The sequence below is a fragment of the Podarcis liolepis genome (assembly GCF_965112155.1).
Source record: "Podarcis liolepis genome assembly, chromosome: 7".
NCBI lineage: Eukaryota > Metazoa > Chordata > Lepidosauria > Squamata > Lacertidae > Podarcis > Podarcis liolepis.
The window spans coordinates 14,947,283-14,969,562 of NC_139561.1; the positions used below are offsets into that span (position 1 = coordinate 14,947,283).

The following is a 22,280-nucleotide window of genomic DNA, read 5'->3' on the forward strand; positions in this document are numbered from 1 at the left end:
CAACTGGACCTAATGGTCAGGGGTCCCTTTACCTTTAAGTTGACTTACACCGAATTGGTTGTACCTGGGATCTTCCTGCATGCAAAGCAGCTGTTCTATCACTGACCCATGGGCCCGTCTTCTCTGACAAACTGTCCACAAAACATTCTGTGATCTTAGAAAGTGCCACATTAAACTAGCCATCTTCCCAGGACCTTTCCATATATAATAGCAATATGGATGGAGGTATGGATGAGTTTCCAATAACAGTTTGGCAACTTTAGAATCTGGACTTCATTGTGTAATGGTGGGGGGCTCTTTACATTATGAAACAACAACAACAACAACATTTTGGAGGGGGTATTTCTCTCCTGTTCTCTCCCCCCACCCTACACCCCAGTTTTACCCTAATGCTCAACTTAAGTACCTTTAAGCTTAAAGGCTAAGAATTGTGTATGCTTTAAAATCCTTCCATGTAAATTCCACTGGGGGGAAAAAATGTGTGCGTTGGGGGGTGGGAGCTTGGGGGGGGAGAGAGGGAGTTGAAGGAGAATGGGGAGGGAGGGGGAAAGGGGAGGTTAATCCGGGTTTAATGCTCTGATGCGGTTCGAAGACCACGGCGTGGCTCACCAGCGTTATCTCTCTTCAACATTTGGGTCTCGAGTATTTCACCCAGCCAAATAGCTGCAAGGGGAAAGTGTGGATGGCGGAAACTCCTGATGCCTCTAGGAAAATATGGTTTTTTAATATCTAAATAACTCTTTTCCTCCCCCCTCCCTGTTCCACACACAACACTGTCTCTAAATCTCCACCAACTCCAGAGATGATGGATTCGTTTGAAGTCCTCGTCCCTCTCATCTCATCTTTTTCAATGACTCTCTCTCTCTCTCTCTCACCAAGCTTATTGCAAAAAAAAAAAAAACAAGAAAAGAAAAAAAGTGGGTAAATATAATTCCTTTAACCACAACCACTGGGGGAAGGAGGGAAAAAACACCCACCCACATATCTCCTTTTTCTCCTGTGCAATCGTACAAGATACCCAGAAAGAGAGACTGAAATATTCAGCCACTGGAGAGGAAGTGAGGCTCGGTTGAAAGGCTCCAGAAAAAGAGATTTGAGGAAAGTATTGTAAATAAATTGCAATGTGCTGGAACCTAAATATGTGAGATAACTGCACTGCTGACAATGGGTTGTTGTTGTTTTTTTAATGATACATATGCACACAGGGAATCGAACATTCAATTAGTTTTTGTCTAGCATCTCTTTCTTTCCATAGATGCCCCTGTGCTTTGAGCACATACAACTTGGACTAGATGATGAATGAATGCAAGAGCTTGCGGGATCAGGCCAAGGAACCTGATATAGTCCAGCATTCTGATCTCGCATTGGCCAATCAGATGCCCCAATGGAACAGGGCATGAGGACAACAGCACTTGAGATTCCTAGCCACTGGTATTCAGAGGGTAGAACACAGACACTGATGGCCCTACCCTCAATGAATTTGTGTCATCCAAATTGGTAACTATCACAGTTGGTTAGAACATGGTGCTGATGCCGCCAAGGTTGCAAGTCCAATCCCTGTATGCTGCATATTCCTACATGACGGGGCTGGAATGATGACCCCCAGGGTCCCTTCCAACTCTGCTTCTATGTTATGATTCTATGATCTTAGATCATAAGAACAAGTTTTCCTGCTGGATCAGGCTAAGGGCCAATCTAGTCCAACATCCTCTTCTCATTGGCCAACCAGATATCCCAATGGGAAGCCCTCAAGCAGGAGCTGGCTACAATATTTTCAGATAAATGAAAGATTGAACTTAGATAAAAAGGAAGGTCTTGCAAAGGAAACATCTAGATTTGAAAAAGAATTAATCCATTATAAAGGAAAATACATCTCAAGAATTTATAACCTCCTCTTAGAGTAGGAGGTGAAAGAAGAATTGGTGAAAGGATCAATGGTGAAATGGGCGCAACACCTAGGATATAACATTTATATGGATCAATGGGAGAAATTGTGGAGGGGGGATATTAAATTTACGGCGTGCTATAATCTGAGAGAAAATATTATGAAAACGCAATACAGATGGCACCACACTCCAGCAAAACTCTCAAAGATGTATAAAAACAGATAATCAACTTGCTGGAGGTGTAAAGATGGTATAGGGGCATATATGCACATGTGGTGGGAATGCACAGCCATTAAGGAATTCTGGAATAACATCTACAAGGAATTTTAAAAAAACTATTTAAGTTTTCATTTAAGAAAAAACCTGAAACCTTCCTCCTGGGAATAATGTCACCAGAAACTTGTGATTCTCAGCCACAGACTCCAGCAGTGGAGGTAGGACATTATCATTGCGGTTTGCTGCTTTGCCTGCCTGCCACACCTGGGTGAGGCCGGTGTGCCCCGCAATGTCACCTTGCTATGGTTGAACCTGCATGGATTCTTCATATGATCGGCCAATCGGAACGGTCCAAAATGTCAGGCGGGGGAGAAAGGACAATGAGAAAGGGGCAAAGGTGGAAACAAAACATTCGCGTAGGTCCCATTACAAGTTGCCTGTTATACACCCCCATTGTCAACATTCACCCTACCTAATGCACAGTCACTTTTACACATTAACCCCACACCGGTCACAGATGATTTATATACATTGCTCTTAGTTCTAGAAAGCTTATTTCCCCTCCTCCCCCTCTAGGACCAATCCAAAGCCTACCCCCAACTTTCTAGATATTGCAAACATTTGATTACAGCCACCCCTATTTCCAGCTTTGGATCAACATTTTAGACAACGGGTGCTTTTCACTTCAGCCAACTCTCTCTCTCTCTCTACACACACACACACACACACACACACACACACACACACAATTGCTTTCTGGAAATCAGCAAGAATCTTCCCTGCTCTGTATAAAGGGAAAGGCTATTTTTTAAGAGAGAAGAGAACTTTCAATCCAAACCACAATTCTATATTTGAGCCCAGCTTCTGTGGTTTCCGATAATGAATTCACCACCTTGACCCACCCAAACACCCACCATCATATTTTGCTTTCTAGAGAAATCATCTCTTTTGCTCTAGAGTCTAGACCTATAAATAGCATATTGAGCCTTTTAAGACATTTAGCTCTGATATTTCCTATACAAAACCTGTATATGTTTGGCAAATATTACCAAATCCCATCAAACATTTGTTTATGATTGACATTCTACTTTGCTTTTTCCTTTACTCCTTAATTTCTGGGCAGCTGTTTGCTACAGGCATTAAAAAATAATAATATTGTGGGCAGATTTTTCTCTCTCCTGCTTTCCCCTAGATAATCTGACATGCTGTCAAGCTATGCATTTCTAGAAAACCAGAATCTCACTCTAGATCAGGGGTGGGCAACCGGTGGCCCTCTCAGATGTTTCTGGACTACGGGCCCCATCATCCTTGACCATGCTGGCTGCAGGGGTGATGGGAGTTGGGGGTCCAATAACATCTGGAATGCCCCAATTTTCCCACCACTGATCTATATACAAACAGGTCAACAATGCTTGCTAGCAGTTGTTTATCGATGGGCTATTCAGGACCGCCCACGATTTTTGCCACAGATGCAGCAATCTACAGCCAACCATCTCTATGGTTGGCTGTCCTACGAAGGACACCAAGAATTCTTGGTGTCCTACGAAGGACACCAAGAATTCTGTACACAAAATCACAAACGCCTTCTGAGCAGCCTTCACATTCCATAAGCTTACAATTTTTAAAAGTTGCTTTTGAGAGAGAAAAACCTCCTTGAAACAATGGGTTATAGCCAACAACAGTAGCCAACCCGTTGAAATTAATGAGCAGAAACTTAGGTCCATGTGTTTCAATGGATCCGCTCTGGCTAGGACTTCATTCGGTTCAGCTCAATATATCTAACGAGTGAAATAACTTAGCATCTTTCCCCAGCATGGAAATGAGCTGTAGTGCCAGTTCCTCCAAATGGGCAAATAGTCGTTCTGAACAAAAATCATTCCTGCTATGCCAGGGCTGGACTAGATGACATTTGGGGTCCTTTACAACTCTGCAATTTTTAAATTCATTTTGCTGTAGACAGATATATCTAGAAACACCCCCCTTTTGCAGGAGCAACTCAAAATTCTATCCCAGGTAACATTCTGTGGACAACAAGGTCCCCATTTCACACATGGGGTGAACATTCAATGCTCATTCTACACAGGGAAGAGCCCACTGAAAATGATAGACACAGCCAACTTTGGTTCATGAATTTCAGTAGATCTACTCTGAGTAGGACATAACCAAAGACAACCCCTCCATACATAGGACTTCATCTGTTGACAACCATGGAGGACTTCTTCAATTCTACCAAGAAGCAGAATCTATGCTCAGTCCTGACTAGAGGTAACAGAATCATAGATCTGCAGAGCTGGAAGGGAATCCAAGGGTCTTCTAGTCCAACCCCATGAAATTCAGGAATCACAGCTTATTGACGCACAAATTAGAGTCCACCTTTGATGCCACAACTCTAAGTAACAGAGTTACCATCAAAATTGGTATGGACACAAATCCTAGCTACAGGAGGAATGCAGGTTAGCACCCTCTCCCCTCCTTTTACATTTGCTGTGTGTATTCTCAGGTAAAGGTAAAGGGACCCCTGACCGTTAGGTCCAGTCGTGGCCAACTCTGGGGTTGTGGCAGTCATCTTGCTTTAATGGCCGAGGGAGCTGGCGTACAGCTTCCGGGTCATGTGGCCAGCATGACTATGCCGCTTCTGGCGAACCAGAGCAGTGCACGGAAACGCCGTTTACCTTCCCGCCGGAGCGGTACCTATTTATCTACTTGCACTTTGACGTGCTTTCGAACTGCTACGTTGGCAGGAGCAGGGACCGAGCAACGGGAGCTCACCCCATCGCGGGGATTCGAACCGCTGATCTTCTAATCGGCAAGTCCTAGGCTCTGTGGTTTAACCCACAGCACCACCAGTGTCCCTGTATATTCTCAGGTATGGTTCTAAACATGTTGCTGCTTGCAGCCAAGTAGAAAAATGGTGCCCCACCCCAATTTAAGGTACACAGAAACTGGGGTCAGGCAAGCTGTTTTGAGCCCCCCCCCAAAGAAAACCCCACAAGCCCTTCTCCCTCCCTACTGCCCTAAAAAATGCCATCATATTAAATCAAACAATCTGCTGCTGGCCTTCACAAAATCAAAAAAATTATGCACCGTCTAATTCTGCGGATTCTGCGGTTGGAATCCCCGCGATGGGGTGAGCTCCTGTTGCTCGGTCCCTGCTCCTGCCAACCTAGCAGTTCGAAAGCAAATCAAAGTGCAAGTAGATAAATAGGTACCGCTCCGGAGGGAAGGTAAACGGTGTTTCCGTGAGCTGCTCTGGTTTTCCAGAAGCGGCTTAGTCATGCTAGTCACATGACCACCGGCTCCCTTGGTCGATAAAGTGAGATGAGTGCCACAGCCCCAGAGTCGGTCACGACTGGAACTAATGGTTAGGGGTCCCTTTACCTTTAATTCTGCCCAGGGCTCAGCCCTCTGCAAAGGGCTCTCCTTCCTTGGAGGTTTTCAGCCAGAGGTTGGATGGCCACCTGTCAGGGAACCTTTAGCTGTGATTGCAAGGGAGCTAGGCTTAGATCATGGGTAGGCAAACTAAGGCCCAGGGGCCAGATCCAGCCCAATCGCCTTCAATATCTGGCCCGCAGACGGTCCGGGAATCAGCTTGTTTTTCCATGAGTAGAATGTGTGCTTTTATTTACAATGCATATCTGGGTTATTTGTGGGGCATAGGAATTCGTTCATCCCCCCCCAAAAAATATATAGTCCGGCCCCCCACAAGGTCTGAGGGACAGTGGACTGGACCCCTGCTGGAAAAGTTTGCTGACCCCTGGGCTTAGATGATCCTTGGGAATCCCTTCCACCTCTATCATGCTACAAAACCTTCCTGGGTTTGCCCCAGTGACCCAATACATTTTTCAAAGTATTTTAAGGGCACTGCAAAGAGTTGGGAAAGGAAAGTAGCAAGCTTGTGGGGCTACACAGGATTCTTCTTCAGCTGCTGCCTCTCAGGGCAACATTTTAACATTTTTGGAGGGGTGGTGTCTTGGGGTTTGGAGGTACTCCTTAGACCGAATCTGGGGAGCCTGATCCTCTCCACCCCAGGAAAGCCCCCTCTTCCCTGCCTCGTCTCCTCAACTCCCCCCCCCGTTTTTCCTTGCATAATCTAAGCTCCCCTCCTTTCCCCCTTGTTTTAATTTTAAAAAAAGAGAGAGCGCCAGCCCCGTCTCTTGTATTAGATTATACTGGTGCATCTCCCCACCCTCATCGTGCGCCCCCCCCCCGCCCCAGAAGCCCTTATCTCTCGCTCGCTCGCTCTCGCCTCGCCGTCACAGCGGATTTGGAAAGGAGTTTTATCTTGCAAACATTCGCAGACTTTGTTGATGTCTACACCGGGGTTGAGCGGAGCCCTCCCCCCTCCGCCGCCTCCGTCCCCGAAAGCCCCTGTTTGCCTTTGTAATTGTTATCGCCGCTCATTGTGGTTGTACCTTATTTGTCTCAAGCCTCGCGCGCCGACGAGGCGTGGAAGCCCCGCGTGGGAGCAGGCTGGACCCCGCCCGCCTGCCCGCCTCCCCCCTGCCCTCCGCCTCGCCCAACTCTCTCCTGATTTCTCCTTTTTCTCTTTTCACTTTCCCCTCTTTGCCTCTCCTCCTCTTTACGGTTCACTTGTTTTCCTCATCTTCCTTTCCCCCCTCGGCCACATCTTTTTCCAGCCTTCCTTTTTCTCTTCCCCACTTTCCCCGCTTATCAAATTCTGTTTTTCTCTCCTCTCTTTTCCACATCCTTCCTTCCCTCTCTTTTCTTTCTTTCTTTCTTTCTTTCTTTCTTTCTTTCTTTCTTTCTTTCTTTCTTTCTTTCTCTCTCCTTCTCTCTTTCTCTCCTTCCTTCCTTCCTGTCTTTCTTCCTCTCCCTCGTTCTTATTCTTTCTCTTTCTTCTCTCCCTCTTTCTTTTTCTTTCCTTCTTCATTCCCTTCCTTCTTTCCTACTCTTCTTTTTCTCCCCTCTTTCCTTCCTCTCTCCCTCCCTCCCTCCCGCTCCTTCCTTCCTTCCTTCCTTCTTTCCTTCTTTCCTTCCCCTCCCTCCCTCCCTCTCTCCCCCTCCCTCTTCAGGAACATAGGGTGCTGCTTTATACTGTCTCAGTGCTCCCTACACTGACTGGCAGCAATGGCTTTCCAGAGTTTCAGGCCGAGGTCTCTGTCCCGCCACCTGGGCCCTTCGGAATGCCAAGCAGGTGCCACTGAGATAAGGCCTCCCCCCTTCTTTCCCCCTCTCCATATTGTCCATTTCCTCCTCTCTCCTCTTTCCATCCTGTTCCCTTCTTCCCCTTACAACTTTCTCACTCCTGTCTCCAAATGAACCCCACCCTTCCTCCTCCGCCTCCCGCCTCCATCTCCCCTCCTGCCCCCCCATTATGCCTCTTGATCCCACTCACAACCAAACGCCAAATCCTGCCTGCTCGCTGTTTGATTAGATTGCTAACCCTTTAGGTAATCCCACCCCCATTTGGTGGATTTCCCCCTTCTCAAACATAGAGACAGCGGAGACCCACGGGTGGGAGAGGGTGTTATTTTGGAAGAAAGGGGTGTTTGGGGTTGTTGTTGTTTTCAAGGGGGAGGGGAGGGGGAGGGGGGAGCTGGGGTTTGGCACCCCCCACACCCAATCCCTCAGACCCCAAAAGGAAATTAAAAAATAAATAAAATCAGCCAGGTGTAAGGCTCCAACATTGTGCAGAGACGCCTAATCTCTCCAGGTGTGAAACTAAAACCAGCACGGACAGAAAGGGGGAAAGGAGGATGCGTGAGTCCACGTCCTCCTGCTTCCTTAATTAAATCAAGCCAAACCACTTCCTTCCTTTCCCCCCCACGCCCCCCCTCCATAAAGTCAGGTTTCCCGTAAACGTGGGGTGTAGGGTGGGGTGTTAAGATAGGCTGGCAAACGGTTCTGTTTGTTGTCGTTTTTACTTGTACAATACACGTGTGTGTGTTTACACATACAGAAGTGGAGATCGAGATGCGTGTTTCTGCAATGATGCGTGTTTCTGCAATGAGAAACCGGGAGATAAACTGCATGGACGTTTCCCGCCTCGCAGAGACCATTCAAATATAAAATTGGGGGGCGGGAAGCATCAGCAGGGGAATTTTAAAGTATACTTTCTCCAGAATTAGTGTTTCAGTTTTAAAATATGGATTAAAAATATTTTTAAATGATTTTTTGCATTACCTGTGTTTCAGATCAAACCTACAGCAGATCCACAACGCCAGACATTTAAAGCACGCTGAAGGCACATTTAAAGCACACGACTTACCCCCAAAGAATCCTGGGAACTGACGTTTGCTAAGGATGCTGGGAACTGTAGTGCTGTGAGGGGGGAAACTACAGTTTCCAGGACTCTTGGGGAGAAGTCATGTGTTCTAAATGCGGGCTGAATGTGCTTTAAATGCACAAAAAAGGTCGTGATCTGGACTAGATTGACTTGGAGAGAAAAGCATGCCGTTTTGATGAGGCTCAGCCTAAAACAAACCCATTCGCAGGGGCACTGAAATGTAAGAGACTGGCTGTTGGATCAGGCCCATTGCCAATCTAGTCCAGCATGCTGTTCCCACAGTGGCCAAGCAGACGCGGTCTGCCTGGATAGCTCAGTTGGTTAGAGTGTGGTGCTAAGAACACCAAGGTTGCAAGTTCGATACCATATGGGACTGCTGCATATTCCTGCATTGCAGGGGGCTAGACTAGAGGATCTTTCGGGTCCCTTCCAACTCCACACTTCTATGAAGCCCAAAACAGGACCTGAGCACAACAGCAACTGCGCCCCTTGTGATTCCCGTAACTGGGTCTCAGAGGAATCTATGGAGAGACATTCGCGGCTACTTCTCGCCCTTAAACACTGGAACCGGGAGGCCAGCTCCAGTGAGTCAACCTCAGCCCAGTTCCAGATCTCTGCATCTGTCATCCAGAGCGCAACACGCAACCATCTCCTGAAGGATCAGAAATCCCTTTGGTAAAGGATGGTGGCTCACTGGCAGAACATCTGTCCTGCATGCAGAAGGATTCCAGCATCTCCAGGTAGCTCTGGGAAGGTCCTGCATGAAACTCTAGCGAGCCTCCACCACCCAGGGCAGTCAATCCTCAGCTATATGGATCAGAGTTATTATCTGGTATGAGGCCACGTTCTTGAGTCCATCTTACAGCGCCGCCCTCTCTCCAAATCCACAACCAAAGGAATAGAACAACCCCAAAGGCGCCTTTCTGGTTCCGTCTCACGAGTAAGTCCCACAGCTCCGACAGACCACGTTTAACCAGCTTCCGAAACTGTTTTGTGGAGTCAATATCGGGACACGTCTGCGTATGAGTGTACGCAAACACGTGCAAAGTTCTTTAAAATCCCCACGTTCCTTTACACTGGCGATGTCCAAACGCACACAATTTGGTCCATTGTGTTTTATTTATAACCCCCCTCCCCCATCCCCTGTCGAGCTTTACTCACGAGTAGCACAGAACACAGGCCAAGGGTCAAGTGAAAAAACAACCACCACCACGACTCACATATGCTAGTCAAAGTATCTAGTCCATTTCTCCCTGCTTCTCCCTCAACTTAATTGGAAATGCCAAATTAATACGATTTGCAGGTTTGTTTGTTTTTAAACCAACAACCAGCGATACCCCCCTCCATAACTTTCCGTGGGTCTTACTCCTAGATTAACAGTACCCCGAAACGCGCGCGCAATTACGCGCGCGGCAGCCAATTTCTTAACCCCTGAAACCCTCTTCATTATCTAGGATGCGCCTAGAAACCAAATCACAACGCAATAATCTCTTTTTCCCGGGGTTTACTTAGAAGTAAAAACTATTGAGTGGGCGGTGGCAAATTTCACACCTGGGCCATGCTCGGATCGCACTACAACCTTGCCTTGTCAATATCCTGAGGACCTCTCCTTTATCCTTGACCGAGGCTGGATCCATCCTCATCCTATTTGACACCCATTTTCTCAGCCTGCAGTCCCAGACCCCTTTTTCCTGGGGAGTTAAACCTCTCACAGAACTAACGTGCTCTTGAGCAGGGACAGGTGGTATAGGATGCTAGGACGAGCTCCACCACTCCCACTCCACCCACCTGGTTTTACACCTCCAGCTCTATTAAAGCTAGGAGGCTTACTCCCATTTCTGCAGGAGCGAACAAGAGTACTGTATTACTGGATCTAAGGCGTGCAAAGGAGACTCTCCCTCTCCCGCGCACCTCAAATCTCCCAGAAACGGTTCCAGTTCTAACTTTCATGCATAAGGACCGGCGCTGTGAGATGAGGCCCTTTGCAATATTATTCAAATTATTGCAATAAAATAATAATAATAATTTCAACTTCCAGGTGGGTGCCCACGTTGCAGCAAAACCACCGCCACTGGCAAATGGCTTCGGGACACCTTCCAATCCCATGCGTACCTACTTAGGAGTAAATCTATTACTGGGGCGCGCGCACACCCTAGTAAGCGTGTGCTGGTATGGTGGCAGAAAGAGTTTCTGAGCCACTGAACCGACTACACCAGAGAGGCTGGCGAGCGCTCTGCCCTGCGGTAGCCAAATGGCCCTTCCCCGCTCCACGAACGCTTACTCATATACCACGATAGGAGTGGTGAAAGTTATTTGGAGGTGGTCTATAGTACCGCAGCCTAGCCCACTGCTTGTGGCCCCCAGCTTCCTCGGCCTGGACGGTTTCCCTACCCTCAGAGACTCTGATGACCAGAAGAATAAATTCGCTCGCCTATCCCTCCCCGCCCCGCGCCACCCTAAACAAACCAAATGAGAAACAGCCCAGGATTTTATTTTTTTGAGAAGGGGAGGAAGAGAAAGAGGCGAGCGGGAGAGGTGGTATTGGAAGACACCCTCCCTCCCTCCTACACACACACACACACACACACACACACACACACACACAGCGCGCGGCTAGCCCTCATGAATATCCGCCGTGGGCCAAGCGGAGTGAGCCGTTTAAAGATGAAAGTGCGAGCGAAATAAAGACTCAATTTAATCTGTCTTAAACCCCTTCAACTTAACGTTTGTGCTGGGAACCCGAAGAGTGAGTCCCTGATTGGGGATAAATACATTTTCTTAACATGCCTCGGAGCTATTACACCCCTCTCCAACACAGCGCACTATTCAGGCGCCACAGTTTTCATTACGACCGCTAATAAGTCTTAACGTTATTAAATGCCAAGCGGATGATAGAGAGAGAGGGAGGAAAAGAGGGGAAAAAACAGACGAGCGAGGGGAGCCTTTTCTTTCACGATGCAGCCGGGAGAGCTCGGATCCCTACTAAGAAAATCCAGCACAGGCCACTATAGAGGGTTTTTTGGGGGGGACTGACCCCCCCAAGACGCCTCCTCCTTTTCCATCTCCTATTATTCCTGGGAAACAATAAGTCTCCCTGGGGAAAAGGAGATAACCAAGGGAGACTTACTCGCGAGTATACCTGGCTGTACAACCTCTCCAGCACAGGACTTTTTTTTGGGGGGGGTGCAACGTCTGTCTCCTCTCTCACCCCACCTCCCATGAAGCTTTTACGTCCGAGAAAGGCGTGCGAAGGGCGGAACCTGCCTCTCCCAAGCTGAAATGTTTGGCACGTTTACTTGGGAGTTAATAAGAATAAAAATCTTTGGGGGTGGAGATTGGGTTGTGAACCAAGCAAAATGCAGAGAAAGGTCCGAGGTTCCGATCCCTCACTTACCTGGGAGCAGCCCCCCCCCCCATACGATTCAGAAGGAGTCACTCCCGAGTAGTGAATTCCACAAACCTCCCTCTTCTCTCCCCCCCCCTTACCCGGCTTTCGCACACTTTCCTAGAGAGTAAGCCCATTGGATTGACTGGGTTTGCCTTCCAAAACCACTCTGGCCAAAAATAAAAGTGTTGGGGGCGAACGGAGCAAGCGCGTCTTCTAGGAAACCAGCGCTAGTTGTTCGGTTCAGATCCTAAACAGTATTAAAAGTGGCGTGTGTGCCCACAGTATGATCCCTATGAGCGCAAGATCGCTTCCAGATATTCACGGGAAAGGATCCGGCTGCAATTTTAAGCGCCTTTTCTCTATAGTGTTCTGGGATGCGGGTCTTCGGTGAATCCCCAAACCCTAATTTAGCCCAATCTCCTAAAACAATAAAGGTGGGGCAGGTAAAAATTGGGGTTGCCCCCCCCCCAAAATCATTCCAGCACTGCTCTAAGAAAACCCCACTAAATTTACTCGGTCTGCCGTCTGGACTAAAAGCATGAAGAGGGTCGGGAACAGGGGTTTGTTTTCTGAGTATTTAGAAAAAGGATTTTTATTTTTAAAAAGAAGTTTTTTTACACATCGCTTTTCTACATGGCGGCGTCCAGGGGTTTTGCAACAAAACTGGGATGGTATAAATAATTATCACCTATACTGAATAATAAAATAATCAGAATAACAATAATAACAATAAACTAGGTAATAAGTCTTCTGTTATGGTGCTTAGTAACGTACTCTGTTAGAAGCACAACCCGAGCCAGGGCTCTGTTTTCACCCTAAACATTTAGACAATCGTATCCTAAAGCAGTTTTCGAAGCGGTGGGCGAAATCAGGAATTCGCAGACTTTTCTTCTTTTAGTTCCTTCTTCCAAAAAGAGGCGATTTTGGACAAGGATTCTGCAATCCTGTATATTACTGGAGAGTAACCCCACTGCTGCTGGGAGGCAGCTGAGAGTTAGGAAAGGGCTATAGGGAGTTCTCCAAACGCCTAGGTCCTGGAGGTACGTTTCCCCCCAAGAATCCGTCCCACCTAACCGAGGGGCCCCGATCCAAAAGGTGCAAGCCGGAGACGAGCTACGGGCCGCCCGATCCCCTCCGCGCGCTTACTTGGGAGTCATTAAATCCCCACTCTCGTTTACTTCAAAGAGAATTTACTCCAGAGAAGGGTGCTTGGGGGGGGGGGGTGCGAGAGTATTTTTAAAACAACAACAACAATGGAGACCCAGAGATTCCCCCCCCTCCAAAGGTTGGAGGTGTATGTATGGAAAAAATGTTTTACAAGTTAAGTATGGTCATTAGGAACTTTAATTAGGGCAATTAAAAGTTTGGCAGGCTTGAAAAGAGATTTATGGATTGTGGGGAGGATTTCTCGCATTCTCTGGTTTTCTTAAAAAAAATAAATGCCAACGAGTGATCTAAGACACGGCTGGGAAATTTGGGTATGGGGGAGGTGGGAAATCAAAGCACTTTTGCGGGGATCGAACCGAGTACCCTTTTCGCAAATGGATCTTCACTTTTCTGAAGGCAATTTCTCTTATTCCACTCCCCCCCACGCCAAAAAAACCACAACAACAAACCCCTCAGCCTCCTCGTGTAGGGCGTCTCTTCACCAGCTTTCTTGAAACTGGAAGTAAATTCGTTCAGAGGGTTTTTAAATGACGAAAACACGAAAATTTCTATATATGCTCATTTCGAAAGGACACGGATCGGAGCTTTGAATGCGCGGGGGGGGCAGAACCCCCACTCCTCACCCACAGCCAGGAAGAAGCGCTTTCACATGGCAATGCGCGGTGCGCGCGCTTACTCGCGAGGAGGCCCTGCTTTTACCCGCCCTCCCCCTCTTCAAAAAAATAAACGCATCTTCTTTCAAGGGCGGGGGATCGAACAAAACCTCTTAAAAACTCGCGATCTTGCAGGCAATAGAAATTCACTTTCAAGCTAAACAAACGCGCGATAAAAAGAGGACAATTCTTAGGAATGAGCGATTCCTCCATCGGAACCTCTAAAAAAATCAACCAGTTAGTTGGTTTCTCATTTTCTCTCTCTCCCTCCCTCTCCCTCTTTCGTTCTCTCTCTCTCTCTCTCTCTCTCTCTCTCTCTCTCTCTCTCTTTTGAGGGGTAGATAGGTAGCCGTGTTGGTCTGCCATAGTCAAAATAAAAAATTCCTTCCAGTAGCACCTTACAGACCAACTAAGTTAGTTCTTGGTATGAGCTTTCGTGTGCATGCACACTTCTTCAGATACACAGGGGGTCACTTTTGGAACAGTCCATTTATTTAGCTCCGCACACAAGAGCCTTTTATCTTGGCGTACCTTCCGATTTTTTTCCCTCCAAGAAAACTTTGCTTTTTCTTTCTTTCCAGAAACCCCAAATTTCTTTGGGGAGGAAAAAAACAAAAACACAAAAACGGACGTGAATCATCCTGAAAAAGACATCTTAAATGAGGAAAGAACCACCATTACACGTGCACAAAAATATTTAAACAGCCGGAAAGGAAAAGTGGAATTCGAGAAATAAATAAAACTCCATTAAATCTGCTTTACGACCAAACTCCCACGGAATGCAATTTGCAAACTTTTCTTGGGGGGGGAGAAAGAGGGACGGGACTACTTGTCTAAGAATCTGAGCCGATGGTATTATCTAAAGCCTAAACAAACAAACAAACAAAAAGTATGTCCACTTTTTATTTTAATTTTATTTTCCATCACGACGTGGGATGGTGGGGGGAGGCAAAACAAGCACCGATCGCTTTTCAGCGACAAAAGACCTGATTTACAAGTGGATATTGAGCAATTTGAACCGAAGACCCCCTCCCGCCCAAAAAAGAAAAAAAAAAGGGGGGAGCAGCGTTTTGCTAACCTCCAACCGGCTCCCCCACCCTCCTCTTGCAACAGACGGCGCGGATAATATTACAAAACTATCGACCAGCGGGGCGCTTTGAATAAATCTATCTCCCATTCTTCTGCCCCCGTTTTGTTCCCAAACTCCGCGGCCCTGCCTTGGGAATTTTTTTGAATAAGAATAAGCCAAGGCCGAGCCCCCCCTCCTTTCTCTCTATTTTAATGGGAGGGGGGCGAGGAGGAGGAAAAAAAGGGAGACACACAGCTTCGTCTGTTTGCCCCCCCCCCCTGCACCCTCCAACCTTCTCTTTAAAAAATTGTTTGCTTTTGCGGGCCACAGAGTTCCTTTGCCGTATTTAAAAGTTTTTAATCGACTTGGAAAAGTCTTTGCAAAGCGAAGTTCATCTCCAAGGTTAACCCCCCTCCCAGCCAAAGGCGAGACCCGAAAGCCAAACAAGCCGATTTCTCCACCTTCTGTTCAAACATTTCGAGTTCCAGCACCGAAAAGACATATATTTTTAATTGGATTTTTTTTTTGGCAAAAATAAAAAATAAAAATGATAAGAAGTGGAGGTTATCAACCCGCTGTAATCTCAGCGTGATATATTCGGTCGGAAAACGCTGGTCACCCTTCCTCTTTTTTTAAGATCTTGAAAAATGAATAGCAATTTTTTAAATAAAAAAATTAATAATTCTGTTTTCTGAGAGATGAAGTGCACCTCAGAAGCCGTATCGTTATTCCAGTCCAATAAAAATAAAATACAAGCAACCATTACATGTAATGCTCTTACTCGGGAGTAAAGACCGTCAGCCGAGGCCTGGGCATGTTTACTCGAATGTAAACCCCCCAACCAACCGCCGCAGCAGTGCGATTTGTTTCCAGGTAAAATGTGCCTGAGATCTGAGAAACGACCTTCTCCCTTTTCTCTTCATCCCCTCTTTCGGGCAAATTCTTGTTAATTTTTTATTTTAGGGTGGAGTTAGCCAAGTGCTCCTTTCTACACCCCCCAAATGCCCTCTATCACACACCCCTCTCAAAAAGTGTTCAGTCATAAGACCCTCCCTCCACTGCTCATCCATGTGAAGGAAAAGGATCACCCCCCCCATGAAATGGACAACCCCACAACCCCTGATATTAATGTAGAAAACGGAACTGTTCAAACCGCTCTCTGAGCGCTCTCTGCTACCGGGTTATTAATTACAGAATAGAAGCTTTGCTCCAGAAACACTCCCCCCCAATTTACACATCCCCACTCCCGCCGCACACCCCAATATCCCCTAACGAAACCCCAAATGACAAACGTCATCCCCTTCAATTAATTTGTTTTGGCTGGGTGGGGGAGTGGAGATAAAACAGGAAGGTATCATTATTTTAAAACAAACAAACAAGCTATCATTATATATATCATTACATATATATATATATATATATATATATATATATATACACATATACCCAAACAAACACAAAACTTTGGGTGTTATCGCGAATAAAAACAGTCGTCCCACCCCTGCGGAAAAATACTAACTTGGGTGGCGTTAGGTTTTTAAGAATTTCAAGATCACACATATTCATCTATCTACACACACATTAAAACCTCTCTCTTTCTCTCTGTACAAATATATACTTATGTCTATATGAAAGAATCTCTCCCCCAATTTCCATGACGCCTCCCACGCCTACCCCCCCCCACGACAAGATATCCAGAAACCCAACGGATAATTGAATCTGATACCCCCCATCAGTAAACTGTCAAAGGCGGTTTCAGGGGACCATTTAGAAAACAGCAGCAAGCCGAAGAGAAAGTGATCTGTTTAACGAATTCATTTAGGACCCCCCTCTCACCCCCCCACAGCCCGCTTTCAAGTCCTTATAAGTAACTGATCCGGAGTGACTCCGGTTTTCAAGGCAAGAGGTCCAGGCTGGTGTTCCGGATGGAGCTTTCGCCACCCGTTCCAAAACACCCGCGCAAAAACAAAAAACCACAAAAACGGGTGTATGTGTGAAAATCAAACCAGCCAAGGCAGACAGGTAGCACATTAACACTTCCAAGACCCCACAACCAGACCCCCTCCCCTTTCTCTCCCCTATTGTGTTTTCCAAGCGGCTCTCTAATTTTATTAACACCACCCAACAGTTCAAGATTTGTCTTCAAAAGATCAATCAAGCTTTGAAAAGGGAAAGGGAGACTCCCTCTGGGGGGCAATCTGCGTCTGCAGCGATTATATTTTTTAATAGTAAGTGTGAAAAATGAAAGAAAGACACACTCTGGGCCTATTCTCTATACTGCCTTCCCTTTTCACTAACTTAACAGATGATATAAATAATATTTCAAATAACATTTCCTCTTTTTTAAAAAGAAAAGAAAGGAAGAAAAAGTTATCCTTAAGATTTCAGGTGCTGGAAATATGCACATTTTTCTCCCGCCTTCCGTCAGTCTAAAAGCATCTCTTAAACAGCATCCCATCGTACCAGAGAGAAACTTTATTTTAAAAGAAAGCACAGCGGGGTTTTACATGAATTAAACACGGCTCCCAACTCTTGCCTTGAAACACTGCAATATGATTATCTGGTCACTGAAAGTCAAGGTGGTAGACCACATGAAGGATTTTAACAATACACCAGCGAAAAGAGGACCACAGACTTGCATCCTGGTTTTTCCACCTCTAAAAAGAGCTCCGAATAACATTATTCAGTCCCGATCAAGACTGTGTTTTGAATTCAAAGCTATTCCTTAACATGTAGAGGGGCTCTGTAAAAATGAGTCAAAGATGAGCTAGATGGAGAATTGCGGGCGCATGCACAGAAAAATACAAAATGCACTAGTGGAGGCAGAAGCTTTTTAAAAAAACTAATCTTAAGATTCTAGGCCTTATGGGTTTGGAAATAAAAAGGCAATGCCTGCTATAATATTGGGGTCTTAAAACTGTAGACGGCAGAATAAGGTTTTCAGTGGCTGAAATGGAAATTTGTGTCACTGTCCCAACCATAACAAGGAAAGTAAAATTATGCAAAATTATAGAATGTGTCAATTTGCATAATTTATGCAGGTTCCTGATTATTATTATTATTATTATTATTATTATTATTATTAATGCACAAAGTACTGAAAAACCTGGTCAGAAAAAAGATTATAAATTATTCTTGAAGACCCTCATTATTATTATTATTATTATTATTATTATTATTATTATTATTATTATTATTTTAAAAATCATGTCCTCTCAGCATCTCCTGAGACAGTTATACTTCACACTTATTAGGAACCTTTGAGCTACAGAGATTTTATAAAGTCCAACGTGTTCTGCTAAGGTATTGAAATCTTTGAGAATATATTCAAAACCAGGGGAGGAAGCAGCTTGGACTTTCTACAATATAAAAAAAGGACCCACTTGAATAGTTAAATGTTTTTTAAAGGCTTTTTAGTTTTCATTTCACCCCTCTGAGAATTTCCTTTTTTTTAAAAAAAAAGAAGTAGGAAAAAATAAAAATAATACTCAGTCCTTAAAACACACCCTTTCCAGAAAGCCTTTCACATGACTGTTTAGCTGCGGTCACATATGCCCTATATTTTTTAAAGCATTCCTATCCAGTCAGAGCTGCCCTCAAATAATCCCGGGAATTGTAGTTTGCCGAGGGGGCTGGGAACCATAGCACTGCAAGGTCTCTCCTAACAATTCCCAGCTCCCTTGAAAAACTATAGTTTCCCAGGATTCTTTGTCGCAATCCACGACTGGGGCATGAGAGTGACTGAAACATGTGGATGTTGTGACCAGAATCTTTTAGCCTCAGAGAGCTGGGTAACATGGAGTCCTCTGGACGTTGCTGGACTCCATCATCCTTGGTCCTTGGCCATGCTATCTGGGGCTGATGGGAGATGGGAGTCCAATCATCCAGAGGCTCACAGGTTCAGCATCCCTGAACTAGACCATCACTTGCCTTTACTGTCCCTAGCTACCTCTGTCACCTGCCTTCACTGCCCCTGTCTACCTCCATCACAACTTTGCCTTCTTTTAACTCAGAGTCCTCCAGATGTTGATAGGCCACACTCCCTTTATCCCTGCCCTGGGTCATACTAGCTGGGGCTGATGGGGGTTTGAGTCCAAAAACACCTGGTTCTTCACCCCTAGCTCTGGTGAAAGAAACTCTGGGTTTATCTTCACCTACGTCTTTCATCTCACTGACTGTAAGCTCCTGGGAGCAGAGGCCTGTCTTCATTCTTTCCATTTATTATGAAATCCTTGTCCTGCCTCTTTGCCCGACAACAGGCCTCCAAAGCAGCTCACAGTAAAATAAAGCAAACACACAAACAACTCGCAATAAACTTTTGAAACGAACCAACAGAAAGCAACGGTGGCTGCAAGACTACAAATGTGGTAGTTACCAGTATGAACATCCCTTCCCCGCACAAAGAAAGCTAGCAGATCAGGGTGACAAGGTTAAAACCGGAATCGTTTTCTGAATACTGGGAGGTGGAGTCTCAACAGCACGGGGAGGGAAGTTTCATATACTAGCAACAGGCTCATCCTCTGAGTGCCACCAAAACAAGGCCATCTACACAAGCACAAGGAGGAAGCCACTGGTGGACTCAGAGGAATTTGCAATAAATATAAACAAACTAACTTGGAATGGAGTAGCCCCAGAAAGGTGTGGCTGGCTGGCTGGCACACTCCAGGAACAGAAGCACTTAAATGCTGAAACATTTTTTTTTTTTGCAGTTCCCACTCACTTCACAATGTCAACATACAATAGGATGGAGGAAACCAAGAGAGAGGCCAACAATTATTATTTTTTAAAAGGGGATGTATGTGTTCGTAATTGTCCCCCTCCCTCCCTTTCTCTCTACCTTTGTCGCCCAAAATGCCGTCAATGCTGTGCTTGGCCTTCTTCTCGCTGTCGTCCTCCTTCTTATCGCAGTCCTCCTCTTCCTCTTTCTTCCCGAACTTGATTCGGAGCACCCGGCTAATCGAACTCACTAAACCTCAGACAGTCAAAGACAGAAGAAGAAAATATAAGCTGCTTTGAAACTGGAAAGTTGAAACTGGGAGGCAAAAAAAGGTCCTTCCATCAGGAATGGTGAGGATTCTCTCCATCCATGGTGGAAGGTCAACATCTATTGCTGCTCCATCCCCATGACACCTATCACCAGCCCCAACTCATGAGGCCTGTCCATCTGGAGATTGCAGCTCTCCTGTTTGGATTTTCAAAGCACAGGGAATGTCCAGATTTGGGGAAGAAAATGCTTGGGGCAGCAGTAGTTGGAGGGCAAAGTGGAATAGATGAGGGGGAATTAGAGGAAGCACTAGGGTTCGCAATCCACATTAAGCCAAGGTATGGATTGGCCAACAGCCCAAAAGTCTCTGTTGCATCCACACCCAACAGGAACTTCTTCTAAGTAAAGGTAAAGGGACCCCTGACCGTTAGGTCCAGTCGTGACCGACTCTGGGGTTGCGGCACTCATCTCGCTTTATTGGCCGAGGGAGCCGGCGTACAGCTTCCGGGTCATGTGGCCAGCATGACTAAGCCACTTCTGGTGAACCAGAGCAGCGCACGGAAATGCCATTTACCTTCCCGCCGGAGCGGTACCTATTTATCTACTTGTACTTTGATGTGCTTTCGAACTGCTAGGTTGGCAGGAGCAGGGACTGAGCAACGGGAGCTCACCCCGTCACGGGGATTCGAACTGCCGACCTTCTGATCAGCAAGTCCTAGGCTCTGTGGTTTAACCAACAGCGCCACCCGTGTCCCTAACTTCTTCTAAACAAAATAAAAGTGGTCCATGGACCATCAGCGGCCAGCAATCCTTGTTCAGGTGGACATGTCCACACCAAATCATTGTTTAAATATTTAGTTTTAATCCTGCAAACCGTCCTGAGACCTGCGGGAATAGGGTGGTATACAAGTTTAATAAATAGTAATAATATTTAAATTTTGATTGCTTCTTTTATTTTCCTTACGTATTGCATTTCACTGCATTACAGTGTGAATTTTATGGCACACAAGTTGTAGTAATATATATGAAATGAAAAGAATAAAAACCCAATGAGGTATCTCACTTAGGAAAGTACTTTAAACAGAGGGAGAGCTCGCTGGTCCATCTAACTCAGTATTGTCTACTCTGACTGGCAGCTGCTCTCCAGGGTTTCCAGGAGGGAGTCTTCTCCCAGCTCTGCCTGCAGATGCCAAAGACTGAACCCAGGACTTTCGGCACGCAACTCAGATGCTCTACCACTGAGCTATGATGCTTCTCTGTGTTTGAGCAGATGTCATCTTAGATGTACTTAACGCCCGCAAGAGTCATTAAATTAACAAACAGGCCAAGGACTCTCTAAATACTCAGCCCAACCCCCAACCCCAGTTATATTTAGGATAAACACACACAGCTCCCATCCTTAACAAACCAACATACTGAAACAGGAGAGGTTAAGGGGTGATATGATAGCCATGTTCAAATATATAAAAGGATGTCATATAGAGGGGGGAGAAAGGTTGTTTTCTGTTGCTCCAGAGAAGCGGACACGGAGCAATGGATCCAAACTACAAGAAAGAAGATTCCACCTAAACATTAGGAAGAACTTCCTGACAGTAAGAGCTGTTTGACAGTGGAATTTGCTGCCAAGGAGTGTGGTGGAGTCTCCTTCTTTGGAGGTCTTTAAGCAGAGGCTTGACAACCATATGTCAGGAGTGCTCTGATGGTGTTTCCTGCTTGGCAGGGGGTTGGACTTGATGGCTCTTGTGGTCTATTCCAACTTTATGATTCTATGAAACTACTGTCCTCAAAATGCCTTTGGAGGGGTGTATGCATTGAGGCTTCAATTGGTACATTGGCAGAAAAAAGGGTAAAGGGACCCCTGACCATTAGGTCCAGTCGTGACCGACTCTGGGGTTCTGGTGCTCATCTCACTTTATTGGCCGAGGGAGCCGGTGTACAGCTTCCATGTATGTGGCCAGCATGACTAAGCCGCTTCTGGTAAAACCAGAGCAGCGCACAGAAACACTGTTTACCTTCCCGCTGGAGCGGTACTTATTTATCTACTTGCACTTTGAGGTGCTTTGGAACTGCTAGGTTGGCAGGAGCAGGGACCGAGCAACGGGAGCTCACCCCATCACGGGGATTCGAACTGCCGACCTTCTGATCAGCAAGTCCTAGGCTCTGTGGTTTAACCCACAGCGCCACCCACGTCCCTATATCTTGGCATAAGCAGAGGCCAAAAGACTGTGATGGGCTGCTGGTCCTAAATAAAAATAAATAAAAATCCCCAACCTGTGGCCCTCCAGAAGTTTTGGCCTACAACTCCCATGATCCCTAGCTAACAGGACCAGTGGTCAGGGATGATGGGAATTGTAGTCCAAAACACCTGGAGGGCCGAAGCTTGGGGATGCCTGGATTAGAGTGTCTAGGACATAGGTACAAGTAGGTAGCTGTGTTGGTCTGCCGTAGTTGGAACAAAATAAAAAAATTCCTTCCAGTAGCACCATAGAGAACAATTAATTTTGTTATTGGTATGAGCTTTTGTTTGCATGCACACTTCTTCAGATCTGAAGAATATCTGAAGAAGTCTGCATGCACACGAAAGCTCATACCAATAACAACTTTAGTTGGTCTCTATTGTGCTACTGGAAGGAATTTTTTTATTATTTTGTTTAGAGTAGGATATGGGAG

At 46.0% G+C, this 22,280-nt stretch overlaps 1 protein-coding gene across 5 annotated transcripts in view; it reads right to left on the reverse strand.

Moving 5' to 3' along the window:
* Positions 1–22,280, reverse strand: part of PAX7 (paired box 7) — a 165,798-nt gene that overhangs the window by 131,666 nt on the left and 11,852 nt on the right. For 2 of the 5 annotated variants that reach the window (XM_083512695.1, XM_083512694.1), the window contains exon 4: positions 19,464–19,598. The exons of 1 other annotated variant lie outside the window; for it this stretch is intronic. In XM_083512695.1, the coding sequence (XP_083368821.1) occupies positions 19,464–19,598 (135 nt within the window). The remainder of the gene's footprint in view (positions 1–19,463; positions 19,599–22,280) is intronic. 2 more of the 5 variants (XM_083512697.1, XM_083512696.1) reach the window with 1 other exon arrangement.